This window comes from Neomonachus schauinslandi, chromosome 2 (genome assembly GCF_002201575.2).
Source record: "Neomonachus schauinslandi chromosome 2, ASM220157v2, whole genome shotgun sequence".
In the NCBI taxonomy this organism is placed as follows: Eukaryota; Metazoa; Chordata; class Mammalia; order Carnivora; family Phocidae; genus Neomonachus; species Neomonachus schauinslandi.
In genome coordinates, this window is record NC_058404.1 from 78,694,523 (window position 1) to 78,719,863 (window position 25,341).

The 25,341-nt window shown below is 38.5% G+C and overlaps 1 protein-coding gene across 1 annotated transcript in view; it reads left to right on the forward strand.

The window, feature by feature from the left end:
* The window catches only part of NR3C2 (nuclear receptor subfamily 3 group C member 2), a 330,651-nt gene that overhangs the window by 226,438 nt on the left and 78,872 nt on the right, over nt 1–25,341 (forward strand). The window contains 1 exon segment of the mRNA XM_021698802.2: nt 7,047–7,163. Within this exon segment, the coding sequence (XP_021554477.2) occupies nt 7,047–7,163 (117 nt within the window).

Below are 25,341 nucleotides of genomic sequence, written 5' to 3' on the forward strand. Positions count from 1 at the left end.
CCCTGAGCCCTCCTGAACAGATTTTCATTCTTAAAACAAGATGTTCTTACATGCAAGTGGCTCCGTAATGGCTACCTAGCCAACTTCAGTGGAGTATGATGTGGGCTACATGGTGGGGGGGGGGGGGGTGGTGGATTACTTGGGACCTAGGACACCAGGAAGGCACACTCTGCCTCTGTGGGATTCTGACCCTAGTTTTAGCTTTGCCTTTCATAAAACTCTCTGCTGCTTCCTAGTAAATCCTGAGAGCTCTTTTTTTTCCATTGTTACGTGTGTGTAGGAGAGTCTAAAAGGTATGATGCTGGAGATAAGCAGAAAAGATTTGTATGCATGGATCTTTTGTGAAAGTCCATTACCTAGGAGTCAATAGGCCTTCTGTGAACATTCACTACTGTAGGTTTGTCTGTATACAACATACTGTATGAACATTTAAGTTCTGTATGTTGTACATGATTGAATTTATCAGTATGTTTATATTCATTCCTTCATTCTTTTATTCAGTAGCAGCTATGGACCAGGAAGTATGCTGTTTGTGCTGTATCATTCTTCTTAGTGTCTAATAGAGTGTCATAGATGAATGTTCAGCAATTTTGTACAAAAGTTTTAATTTAAAGAAATATTTTGTAATCTTCAAAGCATATCCTATTTACTTTAAGCTTTTATTTCCCTCCGTGTTGTGGAAATAACATTTTTTCCTTTGGGGTATCTATTACAGTGCTTGGTACCAACTAGCCAGATGGAACTTTTTCTAAATTTTTATGAAGAAAAATAGTTATAATCTATTTGAAAAATAGAAAAATAGTTATAATCTATTTGAAAATTGTGGGACATTTGCATTTCCCCTATAAGTTTTTAATTTATTTAGTTTCTTTTTCTTTCAGTACAAATTCTTGAATACATATGCATATTAGCGTGTTTCCATTGATAAAATAGGCTGGGGGTTTTGGGACTTGGGGGTGGTCACTGGATTACATTCTTTATTAAAATAGTCCATAGATGCTTATTTTCTTTTAAAAGGAAATGTATTACACACTAGTAGCTTCTCATTAACATTTTGAAAAGTTCAGCTATTTATGGAAAGAGCTCAGCATTATCTATTAAAATTAATTTGTTCAAAAAAAAGCAATAATGTAAATCTTCTAATACTTTGAGAAGAACTAATATAAAGGCTGAACTTTATGTTCTCATTTACCCTTCCTGGAGGTAGTCTTCAGCGAGGTTCCCCATATATTTCCAGCTCTTTGCCTTCTGGGCGCAAGGTAGGATTCCACTTCCTGCCTTCCTTGTGGTTGAGTGGGTTCATTGGACTAGATCTGAGCAATTACATTTTACCATCTATCATTTCCAGTTCTTGCCTTTCTTCTCAGTACATCCAGATTTCTATCTGGTATCATTTTCCTTCAGCAAAGAGAACTTCCTTTTTCATATCTTATAATGTGATCCTACTAGCAACAAATTCCCTTAGCTTTAGTTTATCCAAAAATGTCTTTATTTCACCTTCATCTTGAGAAATATTTTCATTGGTTATTCTGGGTTGATGGTCTTTAAAGATATTATATGTTGTCTTCTGGCCTCAATTGCTTTGATATGAAATCAGATATTACTCTTTTCCTTGTTCCCTTTTATGTAATGTAATTTTTTTGGCTCTGGCTGCTTATAATTATTTTTATATTTGTTTTTCAGTAACCTAACTATATTGTGCTATAGTGCTTTTCTTTGTATTTATCTTTCAAAGAGGGCATTTGCTAAGCTTTCTAGATTTTCAAGTTGCTGCTTTAATCAAATTTATAAATTTTCACATAGTTTTCTGACCTATTTTCTCTTGCCTTCTGGGACTCCAACTGCACACATATTAAATTACTTAATGCTATCCTACAGGCTATTAGTGCCTTGTTCATTTATACTGTAATTTTTTCTTTGTGCTTTAATTTGGATGATTTCTACTTATATTTATTTAATTTCAATAACCCATTTTTGTTTAGTGCCCAATATATTGTTAATTCTAACCAATAAATATTTTAGATACTATATTTTTCAATTCCTGGATAGCCATTTGGTTTTGTTTATTTTGTTTTTATAGTTTCCAGACCTCTTCTGATAGTCCACAATTCTTAACTCCTATTACCGGTTTTTAAATCCTTATCTGTTAATTCCAGCCTCTGGATCTGTTTCTACTGATTAATTTTTCTATTGACTTTGGTTCATATTTTTCTGTTTTTAAATATTTCTAATTATTATTGTATTCTAGACTTTCTGGAGAATCCAGATTCTGATGTCTTTCTCCAAAGAGTATTGAGTTTTGTTCTAGTAGTCAGTTACATTTCTGACAGATCACCTTGAAATTGTCGAGCCTTTGCTTTAAACTTTTTTAAGATAGGTCTATTTTGGTTGTGCCTTTAACCATAGGGTAAATGCCTCAGTCCTGGAATACCAGGTAGGGACCTTCTAGTATTACAATGGAAAGCCTGAGGTATTTAATGAGTCCTGATTTAGTGGGCAGCAGCTGAAATAATCTGCTCAGCCCTTTCAACTTTAAATTGTTTTACCCCTGGACTCTGAAGTTTCATGTTCAGTTTAGGGGTCAGCCAAGAATTTGAGGGGAGTTAATATGTACATTTTATCTACCTCCACCCCCCCATGACACCCTTCTTTCCAGAATATCCTTCTTCAATTTCTAGCTGCTCTGACAGTCCCCAAGTCTGTTCTCTGCCGTCTGAAGCTGATAAGACTGAGGATTTTGCTTGGTTTCTCCCCTGCACTGAATGGAATATAGGCCCTCAAGGAAAGACCTATTCAAAGGTGAATCTTGTCTAGGGTGATTCTCTTTTCTCAAGAGTCCATTTTCTTCCAGTTTCTGCCTGCTTTTGATTGCTCCCCAGTGCCTTCAAATCCTTCTCTCCTTTTGTGGACAGTTTATAATTGTTATCTGTAGGAGTTTTATCTGATTCAAGCTGTTCTGCCACTACCAGAACTGAATTCTCCCCATAATGGACATGTAATTTGAATCTGAAATCTTCGTTTCCTTTATCACCAAGATTCTTTTTTTTTTTTTAAAGATTTTATTTATTTATTTGAGAGAGAGAGAGAATGAGAGAGCACATGAGAGGGGGGAGGGTCAGAGGGAGAAGCAGACTCCCCACTGAGCATGGAGCCCGATGCGGGACTCGATCCCGGGACTCCAGGATCATGACCTGAGCCGAAGGCAGTCGCTTAACCAACTGAGCCACCCAGGCGCCCACCAAGATTCTTTTTAACCACAGGAGTATTCCTGTTGCTATATAGTATGACAAATATATAGCTACTAATTTGCATAGAGGCCATCTTTGAGAACTTTCAAGTAGACTGTTAATGGTGTCCCCTATTTCCATTCTGTCGACTTCAGATTAATGTTTGTAAAACACAGCTCTGAACTCAACATATTGCAAGCAAGAATCTTCAGTGATACCCCATCACCTGCTGAATAAAATCTGAGTTCCTTAGCTTATCATTCAAAGCCTCCACTCTCTGGTCCCCAGCATTCTGGTTGTCTGCCCTCTGTTGTTAGCATCATAGAAAATCGTTTACCTGAAAATGCCCGGGATGTGACTTACTCAGGATTAGCAATCTTAATACTAGGAGAACACAGTGTTTAAGTAAGACATGATTAAAGTTTTTTAAATCTTCTAGGTGCATTCTCTTGTTTTCATTGTGGGTTTTGTTGTTGTTGTTACTTTGATGTTTTAGTATAGATTGAGGGATGGGACATGCATACTTTTGTAAGGTACATTTTAAATCTTTAATGTTTGCACAAGTAAAAATATAAATGATGGGGAGTTGTCTGAAAAATCTTAGGCCATTCCTGCAGCAGTCCCTTACAATGCTCCCAACCTATTTTTGGAAGATGAATTGGTGGCAGCGACCACACTGGTTGGTGGAAACCAGGTACACAATTTCAGATATTGCTGCAGGAAGGAAATTATCCTGTAGCTATTATAATAACATGGATTTTTAAGGTGTGTTCATTTTTTTTTGTTCAGTTTTTGTTTTCTTTATTATTTTTTTATTGAGGTATTGCTGGCATACATTATATTAGTTTCAGGTGTACAACATCATGATTCTATATTTGTCTATATTGTGAAACAATCACCACAATAAGTCTAATTAACATTGGTCACCACACTAGATACAGGGTTTTTTTTTTCCCGTGGTGTGTTCATTTTTTTAAAATCCTTATGGAAATATCCTAGCTTTTGGAAGTTTCTGTTTTTGAATACCCAAAGAAAAAAATCTTCTAGTGTGTATGGAAGGCAGTGGTCATTTCTTATGCATTCTCATATGCCTGCAATCTAAGAGACTTAGTCATATTTTACTGCACATTTGCAGAAGTGGAAAAGAACCTTAGATTACCCCACCCCCTTATGCAAATGTTTGGCAGCCTTGCACACATAGTAGGTCCCCAATGAATACTTTGCTGAATTGAAACCAATTAAAATTACGTTTAGTTTTCTCTTTGGACTTTAAAGTTTGTTCAACTCAATGTGAGTTATAGATAAATCTGTGGTTTTGTGTTCAGTTGCGCACCATACAAAAGTAACATAATGCTGGTTGTCAATGGAAATACTGACTGATAAAGTAGAGTGTTCCTCACTCAAATAATGTTCCTTTGCTTCTTGGTTCTAGAGAGCATTTTCAGCATCCTGTTGGACCACCAGCAAATTATATTGCAAATTGATGTTTAAAAGACTCTGGCCTTAAGGCACACAGATACTGCCAGCCTTCCTGAATTCTTCCAGTTCCATCATTTTGGGAAGCCACTTTACCAGTGCTAGCATGAGTTTTTTCTTGTGAGCAAATAGCAATAATAATAATTACCTTCTATATCATAGGGTTGTTACAAGGCTTAAATAAGACAGTGCTATAATAGGGCCTTAAAATTTTATTTTTAAAGTGGTAACCAATTAAGATACTGTGCAGCATCATGAAATGTTATATGAATCAGTTATGGTCTTTACCATGGGTATTGATTGCCTTTGTGTAATTATCTATACCTACTTACATTCACTAAGAGCCTCCAATTTTTTAAAAAGTCATTTTATTATTATAATGGTAGGTTTTCATTTCTCTACTTTGATAGATTTCCCTATTCTAGTACTGTTTATTGTTATTATTACTGAGATTTACCATGTTACTGAGAATGTGCTTTAGATTAAATTATTTCAATTACATTAAGCAACACACATTATTTTTCTTGAGTATTTACTGTAATTTACCTAGTAAGTCTCAACCAAGGGAGCATGATAGTCCTAAGCTGAATTCAGGGAGTGCTTTAGAGCTTGTTCACTGCTTTATAGCAATCGATGAAACTCCCTCTCTCCTTTGTCTGCATGTTTTCAATGACCCATGACTCAGTCCTCGGACCTCTTCTCTTTCCAGTCTGTGCTCACTCCATATGATCTCATCCAGTCTCATGGCTTAAAATAATGACTACAAGCCACAAGCTATTACACCTCCAGCCCAGACCTCTCTCTGACTCCAAACCTGTGTATCTAACTGCCAACTTGGCACATCCACTTAGAAACTTCTCAAGCATCTCAAACTTAACATGTCCAAAATTGAATTGGGGTGGTTTCCCATAAACCACATGTTCCTACTGTCTTCCCCATTTCAATTTATGGCAGTTCCATTTTTCTTAAGGGTTCAGCCCAAGAATCTTGATGCCTCTAACTCCCCTTTCTCTTCTTGTCTGTCAGCAAATGCTGGCAGTTCTACCTTTAAAATGCATCTAAACTCTGACCGCTTCTCACCACTGTCACTGCTGCCGCGCTGACCTGACCCGCAAATATCTCTCCCCTGGACTGTAGTGATAGCCTCCTACCCCTGGTCTTCCTGCATCTGTCTTCGTCCGTTGAGTCAGTTGTCAACGTAGCAGCCAGAGTGATTGTGCTAAATGTAAATCACATCAAGTCATTTCTCTACTCAAATCTTCCCATTGCACTCAGAGTAGAAGTCCAAGTCTTAAATATGATCTTTACTATGGCCCAGTGTGATCAGACTCCCATTAACTCTTTTCCCTTATCTTTTACTTTCCACTCATTCTTTCTGCTCTTTCATACTTGTGTGCTTCTTAAACATGCCAGGTATCCTCCCCAACCCTACCCGTACTTCGTTTGCTTTTCCCTCTGCATAGTGTATTTTCTCCCCAAGATGTCCACACAGTGCCCTCATTTTCTTCAGACCTTTATTTAAAGCATCTTTGAGTAAGGCCTTCCATACTGTTTTTAAAATGTCAGCATCCTCCCATACCTCCACCATGTTATATGCCCCTTCCCTAGCACTTAAGACTGTCCAACATTTGTATATTTTACCTAATTACCTTTCTGTTGACTGTCTCCCTCCAGTTGAATGAAAGTTAATGATAGCAGGGCCTTTTGACTGTCTCGTTCATTGCTGTATCCACAGTGCCTGGTACCTAGTGGATGTTCTGTAAATTTTGGAAATAAATAAATGAATAATAGAGCTAGGCTACAGTTTCACATTTTGCCAGTAGATGCCTCTCTCTAAGCATATTCCCACATCTGAATATTTTAAGTTACAGTTTGGTCTACAGTATGAAATAGTTAAACATTTACAGTTGTATAATTTGTAAGTCTTCCCACTGAAATCACCTGCGTGTAAATGGTGGGCAGGCATAGCAGCTTAAACAACTGCAGGAGAGCCTCCAAGCAATCACTCTGTTGCTGCTGTGATGTCTAAATGAAAATTGCACCATTGCTCAAGAGGGCTTGGGCAGCTACCAGAAATTTCAGTGTGAGGGAGCGTGGCTCTACATATATGAAAGTCGGTTGGAAGTAAATGCAGTATTAATCTTATCTCTAATCTAAAATCTCACCTGTGTTAAACTGACTATTCCTGTGCCTATATTATCTGTAAATCTTATTTCTCTTCTATGTTTTTGAAGAATAAATTTCAGGGCAGGAAAGATGAAGTTTCATATTCTGATTATACTTATTAGTACTTTATAGTAGTGTAAAAGTCTTTATTTTGACAGTTGTTTTTTAATTATTCAGGGCAACACAACTATTTATGTGCTGGAAGAAATGATTGTATCATTGATAAGATTCGACGGAAGAACTGTCCTGCCTGTAGACTTCAGAAATGTCTTCAAGCTGGAATGAATTTAGGAGGTAAGTTTTGTGTTTGTTAGTTCAATAAAAATTGTTAATATGTAATATAACACTACTAAGCTCTAATACTCCCAAAATTTAAGATGAAGCTAACATGGAACAAAGATTTCTAAAAATCCAATAAGCTCATGCTAAATCATTTTAGTATTTTTTTCTCAGCAGGAGTTTTAAAAAAGTGTGTTATGTGACTATGGTCCTGGTGAAGTTTTCAGCCCTGAGTTTGCTAAGGTTTCAAGAACTCAGGACATAACCAAAAAACCGAAACAAAAATGTATGACTTTTTATATAAAACCATAACTCACAGTTTTTATTATAGTGTCTGTTTAGAAATAAGCTGCCCTATATGTGTAACATTAACCAGATAGGAATACATTCCTAACTCTAGGAATAAATGTAATAAAGGAAGACCTAGATGAAAAGACTTAAAAATGTCATAGGAGCCCACTGAAAGACGGGGTTGGGGGGGGAAGGTGAATTGGGAGGGTGGTGGTTAAAAGACTTGAATCAAACACAAAAGTATACAATGTCCATGGATGGGAAGATTCAGCATGCTAAAGGTATCAGTTTTCCCTGAATTAATTTATAAATATAACACAATCCTAACAAAATTACCAATTAGTGATTCTAAGTTCCTAAAGAACAGCCAGCAAAATTCTGGAAAAGATAAATAATTAGGTCAACTACCTCTACCAGATAGTAAAACATATGATACAACTACAGTAATTAAAATGATCTGTTTATTTTTTTATTGATTATAAGACCAACAGAAATTCAAGAAATAAAAATAATATGAGAATTTTTTATGTAATAAAGTTGTCATTCCAAATCAGTGGTAAAAGGATAGATTATTCAACAGAAATTATTGTGACAACTGGGAAGCCATCTGGAAAACAAGAAAATTGAATCCAAACTCATACTATCCACCCAAATAAATTGTAGTCTTGCAAAGTTTTAAACTTGGAAATAAAACCACAGAAGTACTAAAAGAAAACATGGATCTTTTTAATACTCTGCAAGTGGAGAAGACCTTGTTAAGTATAAAACTCAGAAGCTATTAAAGAAAGAAATGAAGAAATCAACACTATTTGCAAATCAAATATCCCTGCAAAGGCAAATAATAAAGCTGGGGAAAAGTACCTGCAACTTATAGACAGCGGGTTTATTTCTTGCATAAGAAGCTCCTATAATTCCATAAGAAAAAGAAACCAACTTATAAAAATGAGATTGAGTGGCGCCTGGGTGGCTCAGTTGGGTAAGCATCCAGCTCTTGATTTCGGCTCAGGTCATGATCTCAGGGTGGTGAGATCGAGCCCCGCATCAGGCTCTGTGCTGAGCGTGGAGCCTGTTTAAGATTCTCTCTCCCTCTCCCCCTTCCTTCCTTCTCTCTCTCCCCTTCTCAAAAAAAAAAAAAAAAAAAGTGAAATTGAACAAAACAAGAATATGAACAGAACATTTATAGACAAAAGAAATATAATTGGTTCTTGAAATACATGAAAAGATTCTCAATCTAATCATAAGAGAAATACAAATTTAAAATATGAGGTAAATTTTTTATAAATGGCAAAAACAAAATATTTTTATGATACAATGTTTGATGATATAGAAATAAAGTAAAATTCAGTGGTGATCTCATGCATTTTAGGTGGTAGTATAAGGGGATACAGCCCTGTGGAGAGCGATTTAGCTCTTTCAGTAAAATGGTAAAGGACACATACCCCTTGACTTAATGATTCCTAAGTATATTTTTGCAATGTAAGAAATGATACATTCATAAGATAGTCATCATAACATTGTTGACCATCAGAAATACCTTAAATATTCAGGTGTTCAGAACTGGTTAAATAAGTTACAGATACTCTTCAGACAATAGAGGAAGCTCTATATGGACTGATCTCCAAAATATTGTTTAGTGAAAAAAATCAGGTTGCAAAATAGGATGTTTTGTCTACTACAAGTGATTTAACTGTTTTAGAAAAAGAATATATATCGTATAGAACATTTCTGGAATAGTTTATAAGAAACTAGTAATGCTGGTTGTCTCAGTAGAAAGGACTGGGTAGCTGGGAGACAAGGATAGGAAGGAGAATTATTGTCACTGTATTCTCTTTCGTGCCTTTGAATTTTGTATTGTGTTTGATGCATGTGTTGTGTATACACATTACCTATTTAAAAGAAGTAAAGTAATTTGAAAAAGAAATGAGACTTCATCCGTCTTTGCTTTGGTAAGTGCAACTGGCCAGCTTGTCGGAACTGGGGAGCAAACATGGCAGCACGCAGAGCAGAGCGACTCTTAGAAATCAAGAGGAGTATGGGCTGTGGCCAGCTGAGGCTGCTCATGTCAGAGTGTGGCCGGAAGATGTTACATAACAGCTCAGCCAGAGAGACTCATGCTGGTTAAGAGGATGGGCTCTGGAGCCAGACTGCCTGGGTGGGAACCCTTGTCCTGCCACTTCCTGACCTTGTAACCTCAAGCAAGTTACCACCTTTCCATGCTGTGTTTCCTTATCTTCAACTTGCAGTAATCAGCATGCTTACCTCATAGGCTGTGATGAGGAATGACTGAGTCAGTGTGCAGTGAAAAGAAAGTGATCACTCAGTACATGTCAGTGGTTTGGTGGGTGGTGGCAGTGCTCATTGTGATTTCCATAGGGCTTTTGCACATGATCTGAAAGACATTATTGCCCCATGTTTTGCTGATGGCGAACCTCAGCCCAGACTAGCTAAGTAACTTGCCCATAGGTGCCACAGCCAGTGAAATGATGAACCTAGGTCTTGTAGCTCTAGACTCTTGGTCTGGTGTTTCTCATATACCACACTGTTCTCTTGTTCTGTTATCTGAATCAGTGCAAATGGGGCACAAAGATCACCTCCTTAAGCATGTGAGTGAGAATCCGGAGAAATTAATCATTTAAAATCTAGATGGCGGACGCCTGGGTGGCTCAGTCGTTAAGCGTCTGCCTTCGGCTCAGGTCATGATCCCAGGGTCCTGGGATCGAGCCCCGCATCGGGCTCCCTGCTCGGCGGGAAGCCTGCTTCTCCCTCTCCCACTCCCCCTGCTTGTGTTCCTGCTCTCGCTATCTCTCTCTCTGTCAAATAAATAAATAAAATCTTTAAAAAAAAATAATAAAATCTAGATGGCACAAGGGTACAGCCAAATTTTAAATCAATTTTGTAAAATCCAAAATCTGAACTTAAATATACATACACACTACTGAGGTATCTTTTAAAGTGTCCACATGTACATTTTATATAACTTTATAAATATTATAAAACTTTAATACATAAATACTACAATAAATGTTATGTAATTATACTCTATAAAATATAAGTACTATTAGTTATTATAAAATAACAAAATAACTATATTTATAATTCCTACCTCATAGGGTTTTGTTAAGGATTAACCAAGCCGATACATAACCTTTAAAATAGGGTTTCTCAACATCTGCACTGTTGACATTTTGGATAATTTGTATATCAGCATCCCTGGTCCCTACCTACTAAATGCCAACAGCAATCCCTCTCCCCAGGTTGTGACAACCAAAAATGTTTCCAGACTTTGCTAAATATACCCTGGGTGGCATCAAGACCCACTGGTTTAGCTATAATAGTAAATGATTGTAAGCACTATTCAGTGAGATATTTTCTGCTAGGATATAAATTCCATCCGGTGAAAAATTTTTGCCTGTTTTGTTCATCGCTTTTTTTCCCCAGTGACTAGAACAGTGCCTGGCACAAAGTAGGTGTTCAGTAGCTATTTGTTGAATGAATGACTAACTGGCATTTTTGAGGGCTTCTGTGTTCTAAGCATTTTGCTAGGCCTTTATATGTATCATCCTTTTTAAATCTCACATTACAATATGCAATACATACTATTAAATCTGTCCATTTTGGAAATGAGTTCACAGAGGCACAGAGAGGTTAAAGAAGTGGCCTAAGACCACAGAGCGAGGGAACTCAAATCTCATCCCTGGCACCAAAGCCTGTGTCGAGCATCACTCCACGGTATGACATAGGTCTGCTGTTTGTAGATTGGCATTTTTAAAATAGCCCAGATTGTCTATTAATGGCAGCCACGGCAGCCTGCTTTTTCACTTGTGTCTATAATGACCTGTAAGTGAGGTTTGGCGCAGGACCTCATACAGAATTCACATAGTTTGTCATTGGTTTCTGTATATGCAGCATAAGTTCTGTGGGTTTTGGAAAAACATTTTACTAGAGAGAAAGCATACTGTGAATCTTGAGGTCATTGAAAGTACTGAGTCAAAAACAGGGCAGAGTGGAAATTAATATTTATGAAAATACTGTTTTCTTTAGGCTCAAGTTATAATTTAACCACTTCTGGTTCATAGATTAAATCCTTAACTTTTACTAATTATCCGGTTGCAGTGACCTGCATTGTAATTTTTTTCTTTTCTTCTGTAATTTATTTTGAAGCCTCGCTTTTAGTTTCAATGTGGGCAATAAGAAATGCAAGCAATTTTATTATATTCAAGAAAGATAACATGAATTTTAACCTTTTAACGTGAAGCAATTTTATAAATTAACAATGTGAGTTAAATTAAAGCCTGCATCTATACATGTCCCAGTCTCGCCCATGTTCTTAACAGAGCAGGGCTGTCCAGTTTCTTTTGATCCACTCTTCTTCCCTGCTGCCTCTCTTGGGGGATAAGACAGCTGCCAACCCAATGTAATATTTGGAAGGCATTTTCTGTTGGTGAGTGATCATGACTCTGGGAACAAAATTAGCCTCCCCATTCTAAAGGCTTCAGGAATCCAAAATACTTTAGAATAATTTTTTCCTATTTTATCAGCTGGTTAGCATGTAATTCTAACCATTGTCCCCATGCTGGCCTCTACCTTAGAAAGTGGGAGGAAGGAAGAAGAGCAAGTAGATTTTTAGTTCTCAAAAATTAAAGCCACAAAATGTGCCCCTTCCCTTTTCTCTAGATCCACTCCCTCCTTCCTACCACAAGTACTATTCCTTTTCTTTAAAATCCTGCTGAGCTTTAGGCTGCATGCAAAGGAAAATATAGCAGAAGATGTGAGAATGTCAACAGAGAAATTGAAAGGAAAATAACAGCTTTCCTGGCCCCAAGCTGGGCCTGCCACTCTTGCTATAGCCCCTATCAGTAGATCTAAAAAAGTCGTGGTTCCATATGCATGAGAATTTACTGCTTTGCATAGCTTTCTCCAAAGGAATTAATCACTTTTACATGCCAGTGTTCTAAAGAGGATGATCTATACATGTCTTTTAGAGCTTCTCCTAAAATAGATAAAACATAGCATTAAAGCAAAGTGGCCCTCAGACCAAGAATGAGTGTGGGGCTGGGGGGGGAGGCGTTGGGGGGGACGGTGATTTCCTGTTGACTGCACTCTGGCCGTAGAATATAGAGGGGATCTTTGCCTATTCCATTCCTCCCGTTTACAGATGAGGAACTCGGAATCCAAGGTCATATCTTTAGAGACTTAAAAAATGCAACGTAAGGATTCTAATTCCCTTGTCTTTCCTCTTTTCCAAAGCACACCCCCCACCTTACTTCACTTTTCATTAATAGGCCAAGTCCACTTTCATATTCCTTTAATGAAGACTCTAAAATATTAAAACCTTGCTTCCTGTAGCTTTAGAAATGTAGACTTTACAAACCACCGGATATTCCTAACTTGGGTTCCAATTTACTTCCAGCGCTTATCTGCAGCTTTCCTGAACGCCAGCGATCCCTTTCACTCACATCAGCAGGTGCCTTCCTTTAAAGGGCGGCCCTGTCAGGCAGGTCTACCTTTGCCTCTTAGAATGGACCAGTTCCCATGCAAAGAGAGAAGGATGTCTGGCCCAGGAAGCAGGAGCAACAGTAGACCTCATGGTTGCTTTCTGGAGACAGACAAGGCAGCTTGGTGAAGAAGGAACGAAACAGAACGCTAATGCTAGCAGCGTTCAGAGAAACAGATAATTCTTGTATATATAGGACTGATGAGAATGGAACCAAAGAGAGGAAAATCTGTAAATTAAAATTCATCCACATAATGCAATATTAATCAGCCAATAAAATTATGGCGATGAAAATTCATAGCAACACAGAAACTTTCTAAAAAAAGCAATAATGAAAAATTAATATGCAAAATTATTTAGGTTACTTATTCTATGATTACAGCTATATAGGAAAAGACTTGCAGGAGTCGAGAGACGAGGGGCAAATGATGAGTACCAAAAATGGCTGGGTCCGTGAGGTATGGGTATAGGCAAAATTTTTCTTTTCCCTTTTCCAGTTTTTTAATAATATGAGCATGTTTTATAATAAAACTTAAAGTAGAGTTCACAGTTTTGAACTAAAAAGAAGGGAAACATGAAAATAATGCTGCTGTTGAGCAGAAGACGTAGAGAATTAGACATACAGATAATCAAAGGAGTTGTCCCTGGACAGGAAGGAGGAAAAAGCAGGAAGGGAGGTTAGAGACCTCAGTAAATCAATCTCCTGCTGTGAAATGCTTTAAAAACCAAAATGGAGAAGTGAGTGAAAAACAAAAGACCCAGAGATCGGAGAATGACAGAATCATAACTGATGCACCAAGCCCAAGGAGAGGAATCTTTTTACTTGAGGAAAATTGGCTTTACCTGCCAGCGACTTGCTGCAACTAGTTGGCTTGGTCACCTGCAAAATTCACACGCACTGTGGGTCTGGTGAGAGAAATTACAGGATCAACGCCAGTGAAGAGTAGGTTTAATATCAGAAATCCAATAAGAGAAACAATTTTTATATCTTTAAGGGTCTCCTGAGGCAGGATATGCAGTAGTCTGTAGAAGTTTAGGAAGCCCAAGTGTACTGAGTTTTATGAAGAAATACCATTCCTCGGATTTTTTTTTCTTTCCAATTCCTCTTGCTTGTAGACCGTAAGAATTTCAGTGGGACTGTTGAACAGTAAACTAGAGGGGAAAATAACACATTTTTATAAATCAGTGAAAGTATTTTTTTTAATCTTCATGTATAAGTTAAGCCATATTAATTGTCTTAGTAATATAACTTGAATTAAACAACTGGTATTTTTACCCTGCAAAATTTCATGGAGGAAAGTTCAGGATTGGTCCCAAAGCAGGCAGAATTTAAAGATTTACTATAGGGGCGCCTGGATGGCTCCGTCGTTAAGCATCTGCCTTGGGCTCAGGTCATGATCCTAGGGTCCTGGGATCGAGCCCCGCATCGGGCTCCCTGCTCGGCGGGAAGCCTGCTTCTCCCTCTCCCACTCCCCCTGCTTGTGTTCCCTCTCTTGCTGTGTCTCTCGTTGCAAATAAATAAATAAAATCTTTTAAAAAAACTTAAAAAAAATATTTACTATATTTCTTCAATTCCAAGGCATTTTCTTCTTTCAAATTTTAGCTATTATGATTACATAATTTGCAGTCAGTATGTGCATTTAATTTTTGTTAGTTTCCTTCAATACTCTTAATTATATTGGGGTCTTATTTTGTGACTGATGACACCTTAGAAGTAGTAGAGGCATTCAATTCAAAGGTTCATCCATCCCAAGAATATACACATTTGTAGGCACATCCTCGGGTCTTGGCGAGCTTACTAAAGTAGGCTGCTTCCCTTGGGTCTTTTTAAATATATAACCCAGAGATGCTGGAAAAATTCTGCTTGGTGTGCAGAGGCCCATTGTTACGTCCATGTTTCCTTTAACTTTTTCATTTGCAGTCTGTCCTGGTAGGTTGTCATCCCCTCTTATTTAATGGGCAGGAGAGCTTCGCCTTGACCTCGTGGTGCCGGGATAGCTTGCCATTGGCCGCAGTGATCTCCAGAGACCCTGCGTCAGACCTGGCCCGCCTCACATGTACAGTCTCTCTTTTGGCTGGACTATAGCAGCCTTCCAGGCCCACACACTCACTGATACTTTGTGTAATACACGACTGTTTTCTAACTCTTTGGTAAACTATGGGGAGTTTTAGTTTCACTTTTGTTTTGTTCATGTTGCTTCATATTGTTACACTCTTTGAAGTTACCTCAGGTGATAGAGTTTTATTTTAAGAGAATTGATGGTTTCACAATTAGTCTTTGGGAAATACTGGGATGTTCTTTGGGACACCATCAGGTTTTCAATTTCTAGGACTTTCTCTTTGATTTTTTTGTTGTTGTTGTTCCCCTCTTTCTTTGGCTTCTTTTCAAGCAGGAAGTTCTCTTCTCCCTCACTTGGTTTTTTTGCTTACTCATGGTTTTCACTACACTTATCTCTACAAACTACCTTCTCTGTCTCTCAGCTTCATTGTCACCTGAGTGTCCTGTATTTGAACTTCCCAAGGGAGGGTCTGGGCTGATTGGTTGATCACTATCAGAATGGAGCTTCTGGCTGGTTGGAGTCCTCCAGAGGGTGTAGACAAACGACTGCCTTTGACTCTGCTGCCCCTACGTTACCCAGGCTGGTGCAGCAGGCTATAGACCCCTGGGGCACAACGCTTGATGATTTTTGACAAGAAACATTTTGATCCCATTTTTCAGAAAGGAACTGGAAATATCAGCAATCAGAGTGTAATAGATTCAATACAAACTCGTAACAATTACAATCATCTGTTAATTGTAGAGCATCCCTTAAATCATAGTAATTTTTTCAACATTATGATTTTTACTCACGTGCAATAAGTTATCCATACATTTAGAAGTAAAAAAGCATTTGTTTTTAATAAGCAAATTGACAAAGGAAAATAACTTTTCATGCTTCTTGGAACACAACTACTAAGGCTTTATTTTAGAGTTCAAGACTTTTTGACATAGCTACTTTGAAAATACACAAACCCAAAAAACAAACACACACACACAAACATAAATAACGCAAATCTTAATTTAAAAAAAATCAATTAATGTGTAAGGTGGACATTCTCTTGTAGAACATCTCTCTATACTCAAGTTGTTCTCTGTCCCTAAATGCCAGGCTCTAGGAGAGAGGATGAGCTCTGGGGTTAGCGAAAGGTAGGGAATGAGGGCTAAGGAAATATTAGAGAAGAATATGAAACCACTTAAAACCAAGCTTCATAGGTTTACTGTACTCAGTCAACTTAGAAAGGGGTGATCAGTCTTTCTAGGTAAAGTCCCCACCTGTTCTCTAGGATTCATTTTACTGTCTACATCAAATACTGGTTTCACAAAGTTAAAATTATTGAATTCATTTACTTTCAATTAACAGGTATATCCACTAAGACATATAACTTAATCTTTTTCCATTTGAAAACCTAGAGACTAATGGTCATCTGCTTGTTGTCTTTCTGAATAAATATCTTCTCCCCAGTTTCACAGTAAAATGTTATGAGTGGGAAGACAGGGAGAGGAACCTATTTATGTTACAATAAAAATCCTCTGTCCTCACCTCTAGAACTTAAAAAAACCATCCAGCTACTTGCCAACAGTTCCTCAGCCTTCGGTAGCAATATGTATGATATTTAATATCATTAGTATCTTTTAAGATGATGATTTTCCTGGAGCAGATAACATACCTTTTAAAGGCTAACCCAATTCTAACAGATTTTTAAAATATTTTTATTGATTTATTGAATTATAAAATACCATACTCACTACAGTGATTAATAAAGGAAAGTAATAGTTCTCTGTAATATATTGAGAGAATAAAGATGGAAGAAGAGTCAAGCTGTTTGCTGAGCACTTTATTTACTGATTAAAAAATAATGATTTACATTTTGACATAGAGGCTCTTAAAAGCTGAACTAGCAGAGCTTATAAAAATGGTTTCTTCAGAATGTGCTGCTTCATTATTTTGAAAAGAAGATCTATCAACAACAATATAAAGGCAATTGCTGAGTTAGGTCATAAAAATAAGAAGCTCCAAAATGTAATTGTTCTATATTTCTCCTTCAGTGTTTTGTACAGCATTTGTTTTGAGAGGATAATAATATGAAATATGTTTAAATAGTGATAAAGATAAGCAGTTACTCTGTTACCATAAAATTATTTTTTATATGAAGATTAATCTAATTTGTATAGGAGGGGATCATACTATTTAAAAAGTACATCTCTGCTGCATGTGTTCATTGATTTGTTCAGCAAATATCTATCACATGCCTCTGGAATTCCAGATATCCCACATGGTGTTGCCAGTGTGGGATGAGAAGGCAGGCACTGGCCTTGCTTTCAAAGACCTAATCTTTAAGAATGAAGAAATTTTTTATGGACCAGATAAGCATTAAAAATTGCAGCAAGGCACTTAAGAGCACCATTAGTGTTGATGATGGCACAAATCCCTAGAGTTCTTTGTCTTTGCCTTAGAGTGGTATCCACAACTTTTTGATTTGTATTTATTGATCAAGGTGGTGGCCTCTCAGGATGGCTTTCCATGACTCTGTCCCCTGATATTTGGTTGGTTCATCCTGGTTGCTTCCTTTGTGCATTGATCCCACCAAATGGCCTTATGGCATCTTCCCATTCTTGTGTGGGACGTTGTCTGGAAAGGAGCAGCTCTGCACCGTGAAGCCTTAAAGAAGGACCATACAGCTCCTTCGTAACTGCAGACCACCCCAGTTCCAACTTCAGCATCTACCTTCATTTGATGTTGCTCCCTGAACTCAAACTATGAGATTAGGCTCTTTACATTCTTGCCAAAAAAAATTAAACTGACTTTACTATGAAGATTTCTGGCCATCTTAGAGGATTTTAAGTCATTTCTAGTCTGAGGACAACTGAGGCAGCTCTGGTTAGTCTCCTGGGAATACACGCTATGTCTATCTCTCTTGTAGCTCTTATAACAGATGAGAAGAAACGTCTGTAGAGAAAGGCTGGAACTTCGGGAGGCACTTTCTAGCAGCCAACCTTCTGCCCGCTCCTTTCAGTTCCAGAACCACCCTAGCATGTTCCTGATTCCCCAGAAACTTCAGAACTCACCTTCAAAACTGCCAGAGAAGCCAGGAGACAAACTGTTTGGAAGAATTTTTTTTAATGTTTTTAATTCTTGAAGATTTCTTTCCACATGCAGTTTTCTTAATCTAGAAATAGTCAAACCAAGCCGTTCTTTTTTTTTTTTTTTAAGATTTAATTTATTTGAGAGAGAGAGTGTGAGCAGGAGGGAGAGGAGAGAGAATCTGAAGCAGACTGTGTGCAGAGCGCAGAGCCTGATGCGGGGCTCCATCCCACGACCGAAAGATCCTCAAGATCACGACCTGAGCCGAAACCAAGAGTCAGCCGCTTAACCGAATGAGCCACCCAGGCACCTCTAGCCATTCTTGATTCTAAAATTAGTGTAGTTCACCAGTGAAAACTCAGTGTCATCTTTATTTGGCAGTTCATGATAATTACTTAGAAACATTTGCATATGTTAATTAGCTCACTTTTTTTTGAGAGAGGGAGGGGTGGGGGCTCAGAGGGAATGAGAAAGAGACAGAATCTTAAGCAGGCTCCATACCACCATGGAGCCCAATGTGGGGCTGGATCTCACAACCCTGAGATCAAGACCTGAGCCAAATCAAGAGTTGGACACTTACCCGACTGAGCCACTCAGGCACCCCAGCTCACATTTTTTTTTTTTAAAGCAGAATCTTAAATCCTATAGGATAAAAACACCTTTCCATTCCATATATACTCATATTTTTAGATAAGCTAAGTTGAGTCGGGTTAGAAATTTTAAGCCAAATTCAAAAGACTATGCAGAAGGAAGATAGGAAGCCCAGAAGGACTTTGCAACTAAGGGATACTTTAGGACAGTCATTCTTGGTTCTCACTACATATCAGATTCACATTCACCCATGCCCTGCTCCCACAGGCCCTCATGCAGTAAATCTTAAAGAGCATGGGCATCTTTACTTTGAAAAAAACTGTGCATTGTGCGTCAGTTCACTAGAGCTGAGAACAACTGTTCTAGGGGTTACTAGAACATTGGCAGTGGTTTTCTTAGGATAAGAAAACCCTTTCATTTTTTTTAAGCACCTTAGTTTTAATTTTTTTTTTTCTATTTAGTGTTACTTTTATTTTTCTCAAGTAGATCACTAAGCATTTAGAAAATATTTCTTTTTCAGGAGAAGTCCCCTAAAAATGATATTTTAAGTTAATGTATTTGTATTTTCCTTGTTAACCCTAACACAGCCTTACAGAGAGCCACGTTAGCTTTTAGTCCACTGACTTTACTTGTTTGTGCTTTTCAAAGCAATAACTTTATAAGTTATACACTTAAATGCTACAAATATTGGGGGCAGAGTGTTCAAAACGCAAAGATGAAGGTAGGTTTCTTACCCTAAGAGAGGACAAGTCTAAAACAGTGGCCCTACGGTTCTCTTCTGGGGAACCATGAGTGGAGAAGGAGATGAGAAGGCAGAGAATAATCTCAGGAAGAAAGTTGAGGGGGGGGAAAGAGGGAACTGTGGAAAGGATGTGATTTGTTGTAAGAGAGGAAACTGATTTAGAAATGCCATCCTGGGTGTCACGTCACTTTTGTTTGTTTGCTCCCAACTCATACATGTGTAGACATTTGCGCCCCTGAGGAGAACTGGGAGGAGCGCAAAGGGAGCAGGGTTCCATCTCCCCCCACCGCCCCCCGCCCCGCACACACTGCTCCCTCCCATGCCGTGGTGCTCCTCTCCAGCTTGTCGTCGTGGGGTCTGAAGACGTTTGTGTGCGTGGTGTCCTCCAAGCCCTCAAGTGGGTCTGTTCCCCACACGGTTTGGGTCACCTGATTAAACTTTTCCAGTTAATGGTGGTGACATATTGTTGGCTTTCCAGTTGTTTCATGGTTAAACAAAAATCCTTATTAGGCTTTAAATATAAGATTTGATTAAAATACCATAGAGTCAAGAACAGATTCAAAATAAAACTTAAAAACTTAGTTGTATTTCATTTATTTACTTTAAGGTTCACTAACTGCCCTGTTCCCAGCAGGCTTTCCTATCCAATGGGTCAATTTTTTTCAAAATGTTTGACTCATTTTCTTCTTTAATAAGCAAAATCTGAAGCCTCCCCTTAGGTTATTTGAAATAAAATCAGTGGGATCCTGTGATAGAACATAAAGGCGTGAACACAGTGCTGGTTTGTTTTCAGCTCACACACACCCCTTTCACTCCACCTGCTCACCCGGACCCTGGGAAGGTTCCGCACCGCTCCTGGTCACCGGCCAGTGGGAGCAGTCCTGCTGGCCACCCTGGGGTGCCCTCCACACAGTCAGTGACCCCCCTGCCTGCAGCTGCCTCTGCTTCTGTACTGTGGGGGAGTTCCTGCCATGGCCGCCTCACTGGGGTGAGTGACAGGGCCCCTTTGTCAGGCACAGAAAGGGCCTCCCATCTGCAGCAGACCTAGGCAGGCCGAGGGAGCCACCTGTATTCCTACGTGTATGAGGTTCCTATCGGTGCTATAACAAAGTACCACAAGATTAGGACAACACACATTTGTCATCTTACCGTCCTAGAGGTCAGAAATCCAAAAGAGGTCTTGCTGAGCTAAAATGATCAATGTGTCAGCAGGCTGTGATCCTTGGTAGAGGCACAAAGGGAAAATTAATTTCCTTGCCTTTTCCAACTTCTGGAGGCTGCCCACATTCCTTGGCTCATGACCCCTTCCCGTCTTCAAAGCCAGTTTAAATGCATCTCCCCTACTTTAATGTAATTAAATCTGCAGAGTCCCTTTTGCCCTGTAAGGTAACACACTCACGGGTTAGGAGGTAAACATCTTTGGGAGACCGTTATTTTGCTATCACGCTATTCACAACCTATTTCCAATAAAACACAGTTTGTTGCCACTCTGGGATTTCTGGATGGCTTCCTGATTTGGGCCCTCTACATACTCACCAGCTTATCCTCCTCTTCGCCTTACCTCCTGACACCACCCCTTCTTTCCCTGAAGCCACTCTGATTTCTTGTTCACAGCCTTCTGGCTGTGCCTTTGCATGCACAGTTCTGAAACGGCCTACGTTCCTCCCCTATGCTAATAAGTCTTTATTATCCGCTCCACACCTCATTCAAAAAACCCATCTCCTCTGCAGTGAGTACATCTCTCACAGATCGGTCTTTCACACAGTGGGGAGAACTTCCATTCCTTTTTAGACAGTTCCAGGATATTATGTATGTATATAATTTATTAAGACTTCTTGTATAAAGTTTTTTATGACTTCCTTAGATGAGGTTAATTAGTACCTCCTCTGTACTTCCACAGCCTCTGTTGGAGCACTTACCAGATTTTACTACAATTATTTGTTTATAGGTATTTCTTGCCAAATAGTCTTTGAATTTCTCAGGAACAGAGCTGTTCCTTTGTCTTTATATCTAGAGCACTTAGAACAAGTCAGTGTTTGATAAATGCTTATGGAATAAATGAGTGAATGAATGAGCATGCAGTTAAACCTTGCACAAATATAACTAAACTGACCTTAGCAAAAAATTTTAAGTTTGGTTAGACAGTTATTTAAGGCACAGTATTCTCATTTTGAAAACAGTCCCATAACAAAGATTCCAAGGATGATATTTTAAGAAAGTTCTACTATAAATATTATTGTTTCCATCCCCTTACCAGGAAGGTGCAGTTTCCAAAAAACATATGATAAGTCTTGATCATAATGTTGACTTATATAGTATAATTTGGCAACTCCTTAAATGATAATACATTGCAAAAAAGCTTTTGTGTGTCTCTTTGTTCGTTAATGGGGAATTTTATGTGATGTTTGAACTCCTTAATTATTCTTATCTAACCACAATTTTTGTCACCAGCGTGGGAGAATGGCATTTTGGGGTAGCTGTTGTAGCTGTTAAGGTGGAAATTCTAGCCCTGGTCTGATGATTGGTAGTGAAGCTTTAAGTTCAAGGTCAAGAGAGGCTCATTTGAGTTGGCCTAGAATGAAAGGGCTAGAGAACCGAGCCTCCAAAATAAATGTAAAAAGACAGGGATATGAGGTAATGGAAAGAAAAGGAAAGAAAAATACAGGAGTGTGGCAGACCTGAGATGAGTAGGTTAAGATGAAGATTTGGTGGAGCAGCTTAGTGGGATCCTGAATCCCAAAGATCATTAACTACATCAGTGGAATCCATGGTCTCTAAAACAGTTGTAATCCAAGGTCAAAGTCAAGCATCTGTGCTGATTTCAGGTGAGAGAAGAACCTGTCTTCCCAAGAACTTCACCAAGATTGACAGAAATGCTCAGCCCCTGTTTGGGCATCCAGTTGAGTAAAGCAGAAATAAGCAATGCTGTGTTCGTGACCATAAACATGAAGACAGTGTTCTGGTCCCATTTCTGGGAAATAGAGAAGCCTGCCAGCTGAAGAAGGAAAATGTTATCAGGGAGGACCTATAAGGCCTTCATCCATGAGAAAAATGTGAACCTACTTAACTGAACAGTGTAAAACTATAGTCTTTGACTGAAGCAACTCTGTGCAGCTTATACCTGGAAATTCCTTTACATTGTAGTCATGTTTAATTGTACGCTTAATTTGGCTGCGTGTAGGGCTACCATTCATGGGATGGGGGAAAGGTGCAACTTCCGAAGATGAGAAACAGGCTATAAACCTACGGGTGTGGACCTTTTTACCTCCAGGTGGTGTCAGCAGGAAGCTGACCATGGGGGGGGGGGGAGGGCCCGCAAACAAGGGGAAGGAAGATTGTGTTTTGTTTCATTGCAGGAACAAATATTCTTTTAATGTATGGTCAGTAAGGAAGCCTATTGTATAAAACCCATCTTGAATTTTAATGTGGAATGTTGAAGTCAGTCATTACTCATTTTTTTTTAAGAGTGTAATAACATACAGGATATGCACTTGTCAGTGAGTACATACACCCTTTGGGCATGGTAGGGTAACATGGCCATGGCTTTTGAATTGTAAACCTGATGCTGTGATTACACAAGCTGCGGGAACTTCTCTAGTGTGCTGGGTGTGTGTGCCCATGTTGCTGGCAAATTATGTTTGCACTGTAGAACAGATAATAAGATTTGGATTTCTAGAAGACTAAATGTGAATTTTAAGTATATGGATAGGTCCTAATCTTTTACAACACTAGCGATGTATACAGGGAATTTTGTATAGAATTCAACTATCTATGGAGCACAAGGGAAAACCTTCAGTGCTCCATCTGAAGGGAGTAGCCAGCTCTCAGGTCCAGGCATTTGTTACCATGGGGGAAAATAGGCAGATCTTGCCAGAATTTAAGATTTCTTTTTGAGATATCAGAATTTTAAAATTTCTTGTGAAATATGCCAAATTCTGAAAGATGAAAATGAAGTTTTTTAAATTTTACTTAGCTCACTTTCCAGTTTATGACTTCTTCGATCAAGGAAACTAACTTTAGGAGCATAATAAATTAGTATGCTGCTTATTTCAGTTCTTGTTTGATTTTTTTTAATATAGTCTAAGAATTTAATTATCTTTCTAGCTTACTGTTCTTGTTTTTATCAACTTCCATAGTGTAAACTAGTGGTTCTCAATCGGGGCAGTTATATCCCCAGGGGAATATTAGGCAAAGTCTGGAAATATTTTTGGTTGTCACAACTTGGAGTGGGAGGATGCTACTGGCATTTAGGGAGTAGAGGCCAGGGATGCTGCTAAATCGTCTGCATTGCACAGGACAGAACCCAACAACAAAGAATTATCTGGCCGAAAATGTCAATAGTGATAAGATTGAGAAACCCTGGTATAGACCATGTTTTTATTTCTGTGTCTCGCTCCTTCCCTTCCTTCCTGTCTTTTAGAACCTTTTCCTGGGTCCTCTCTGTTTCTCCTCCTTTCTGTAATCTCACTCAGAACCTTTAGGTTGGTGGTTCTCAATTTCAAAATGCAGGAAAAAAATCACGTGGGAGTTCCTAAGAAATGAAGACTGTCAGCCCCCACTTGTAGATATTCTGACCTGTAGATCTGGGTGGCTCAAGGTTCTGCATCTTGAAAAGCCCCAGGTGATCCTAAGGAAGACCATGCATTGACCACAGTTAGAGTGGTAGGGTAATCTTTGTTTTCAGATCATTTGTTTAGATCCTTTATTAGTTGAACTTCTCAATTACGTTGTTACTTTTATTAAGCCTTTAAAATATACATGGCTTTTAATAATTATTTATACTTTGGGAAATAAAATGTATTTATGGACAAGTCATCCAAGTAGCTAGATAATATAGCTTATAGAGTTTCTTCCCAAAATTTCTGGTCTCTTTTCCCTACTTTTTTTTGGTAATATACCATATGTCTTCTCACTGGTTGAGAGCGGTTCCCTGAAAATACAAGATTAAAAACTTTTTTAAATGTATGAACCACGTCAAAAAAAAAAAAAGCATGGACTGTAACAGCTGAAAATATTGGAAATAATCCACGTAAGTGATTCCTTAGCCAAACTGATGCATGTGAAATGAATGTTACGAAAAATTAACTCCCTGGAGATGGTAGTTTAAGCCATGTACTTATTCCGTGGAGGCATAAAGGTGAGGGCAGTTGTAGGTACATAAGACCTGTTTCTCCAAATGCTGCCTGGCACTCAGGAAAACTGCATGTTCATGCAGGTACCTGCCTTCAGGGGCTTTAACTCTTGTCTGGCATTCTCTGTATTATGATGGCTGAGTACAAATCACAGGGCTTTGATAGGTCTACAGCAGTTGTTCTGTGCCTTGAAATTTATCATTAGAATGATACATGGCAATTACTGGGTCATTAATAAGGCATCTCCTCTGGGATGTTGTTACCAAAACAGATGTCCTTCTACACAGATAAGAAACTTACAATCATGCAAACGATGTTGGTCTAACCAGCTTGCCACCAAGAGTCATGAGTAACTTTGTTATCCAACTTTGATCACTTTCTCATGATAATCCTGAAAAAACTATTTTAAGAAAGCCAGAATTCTATTTGGATGGCTTCGTGTTCATACCAATTAGCAGATATTAAAGTAGTTATGTAGATGTAGAGTACCTCTTTCCTCTTTCTATCTCTAGATAGAATAGGTTCTTCTTTAGGTTAAAGAGTTAAAAAAAATTATTTTTGGCCTTTCCCTTTTTCATCTCTCATTGGACTCTCTCAAGGTTAGAAGTTGCAGGGCTGCCTGCCCTTTACTATAATAGTTGGCTCACTGCTTCTTGGAGGACACCTGACCTGCCTTAGTGATCATACAAAGGCTGGGTTGAGGCTTGGAGCTGTTTTCTGGTTAGACTGGCTTAGTTCATTGGGGTTTGGGGTGAAACCTAACAAAACATACTCTCTGTTTCCCTCAGCACTTTATTAGAGAATGGTGACAGTAGTCATC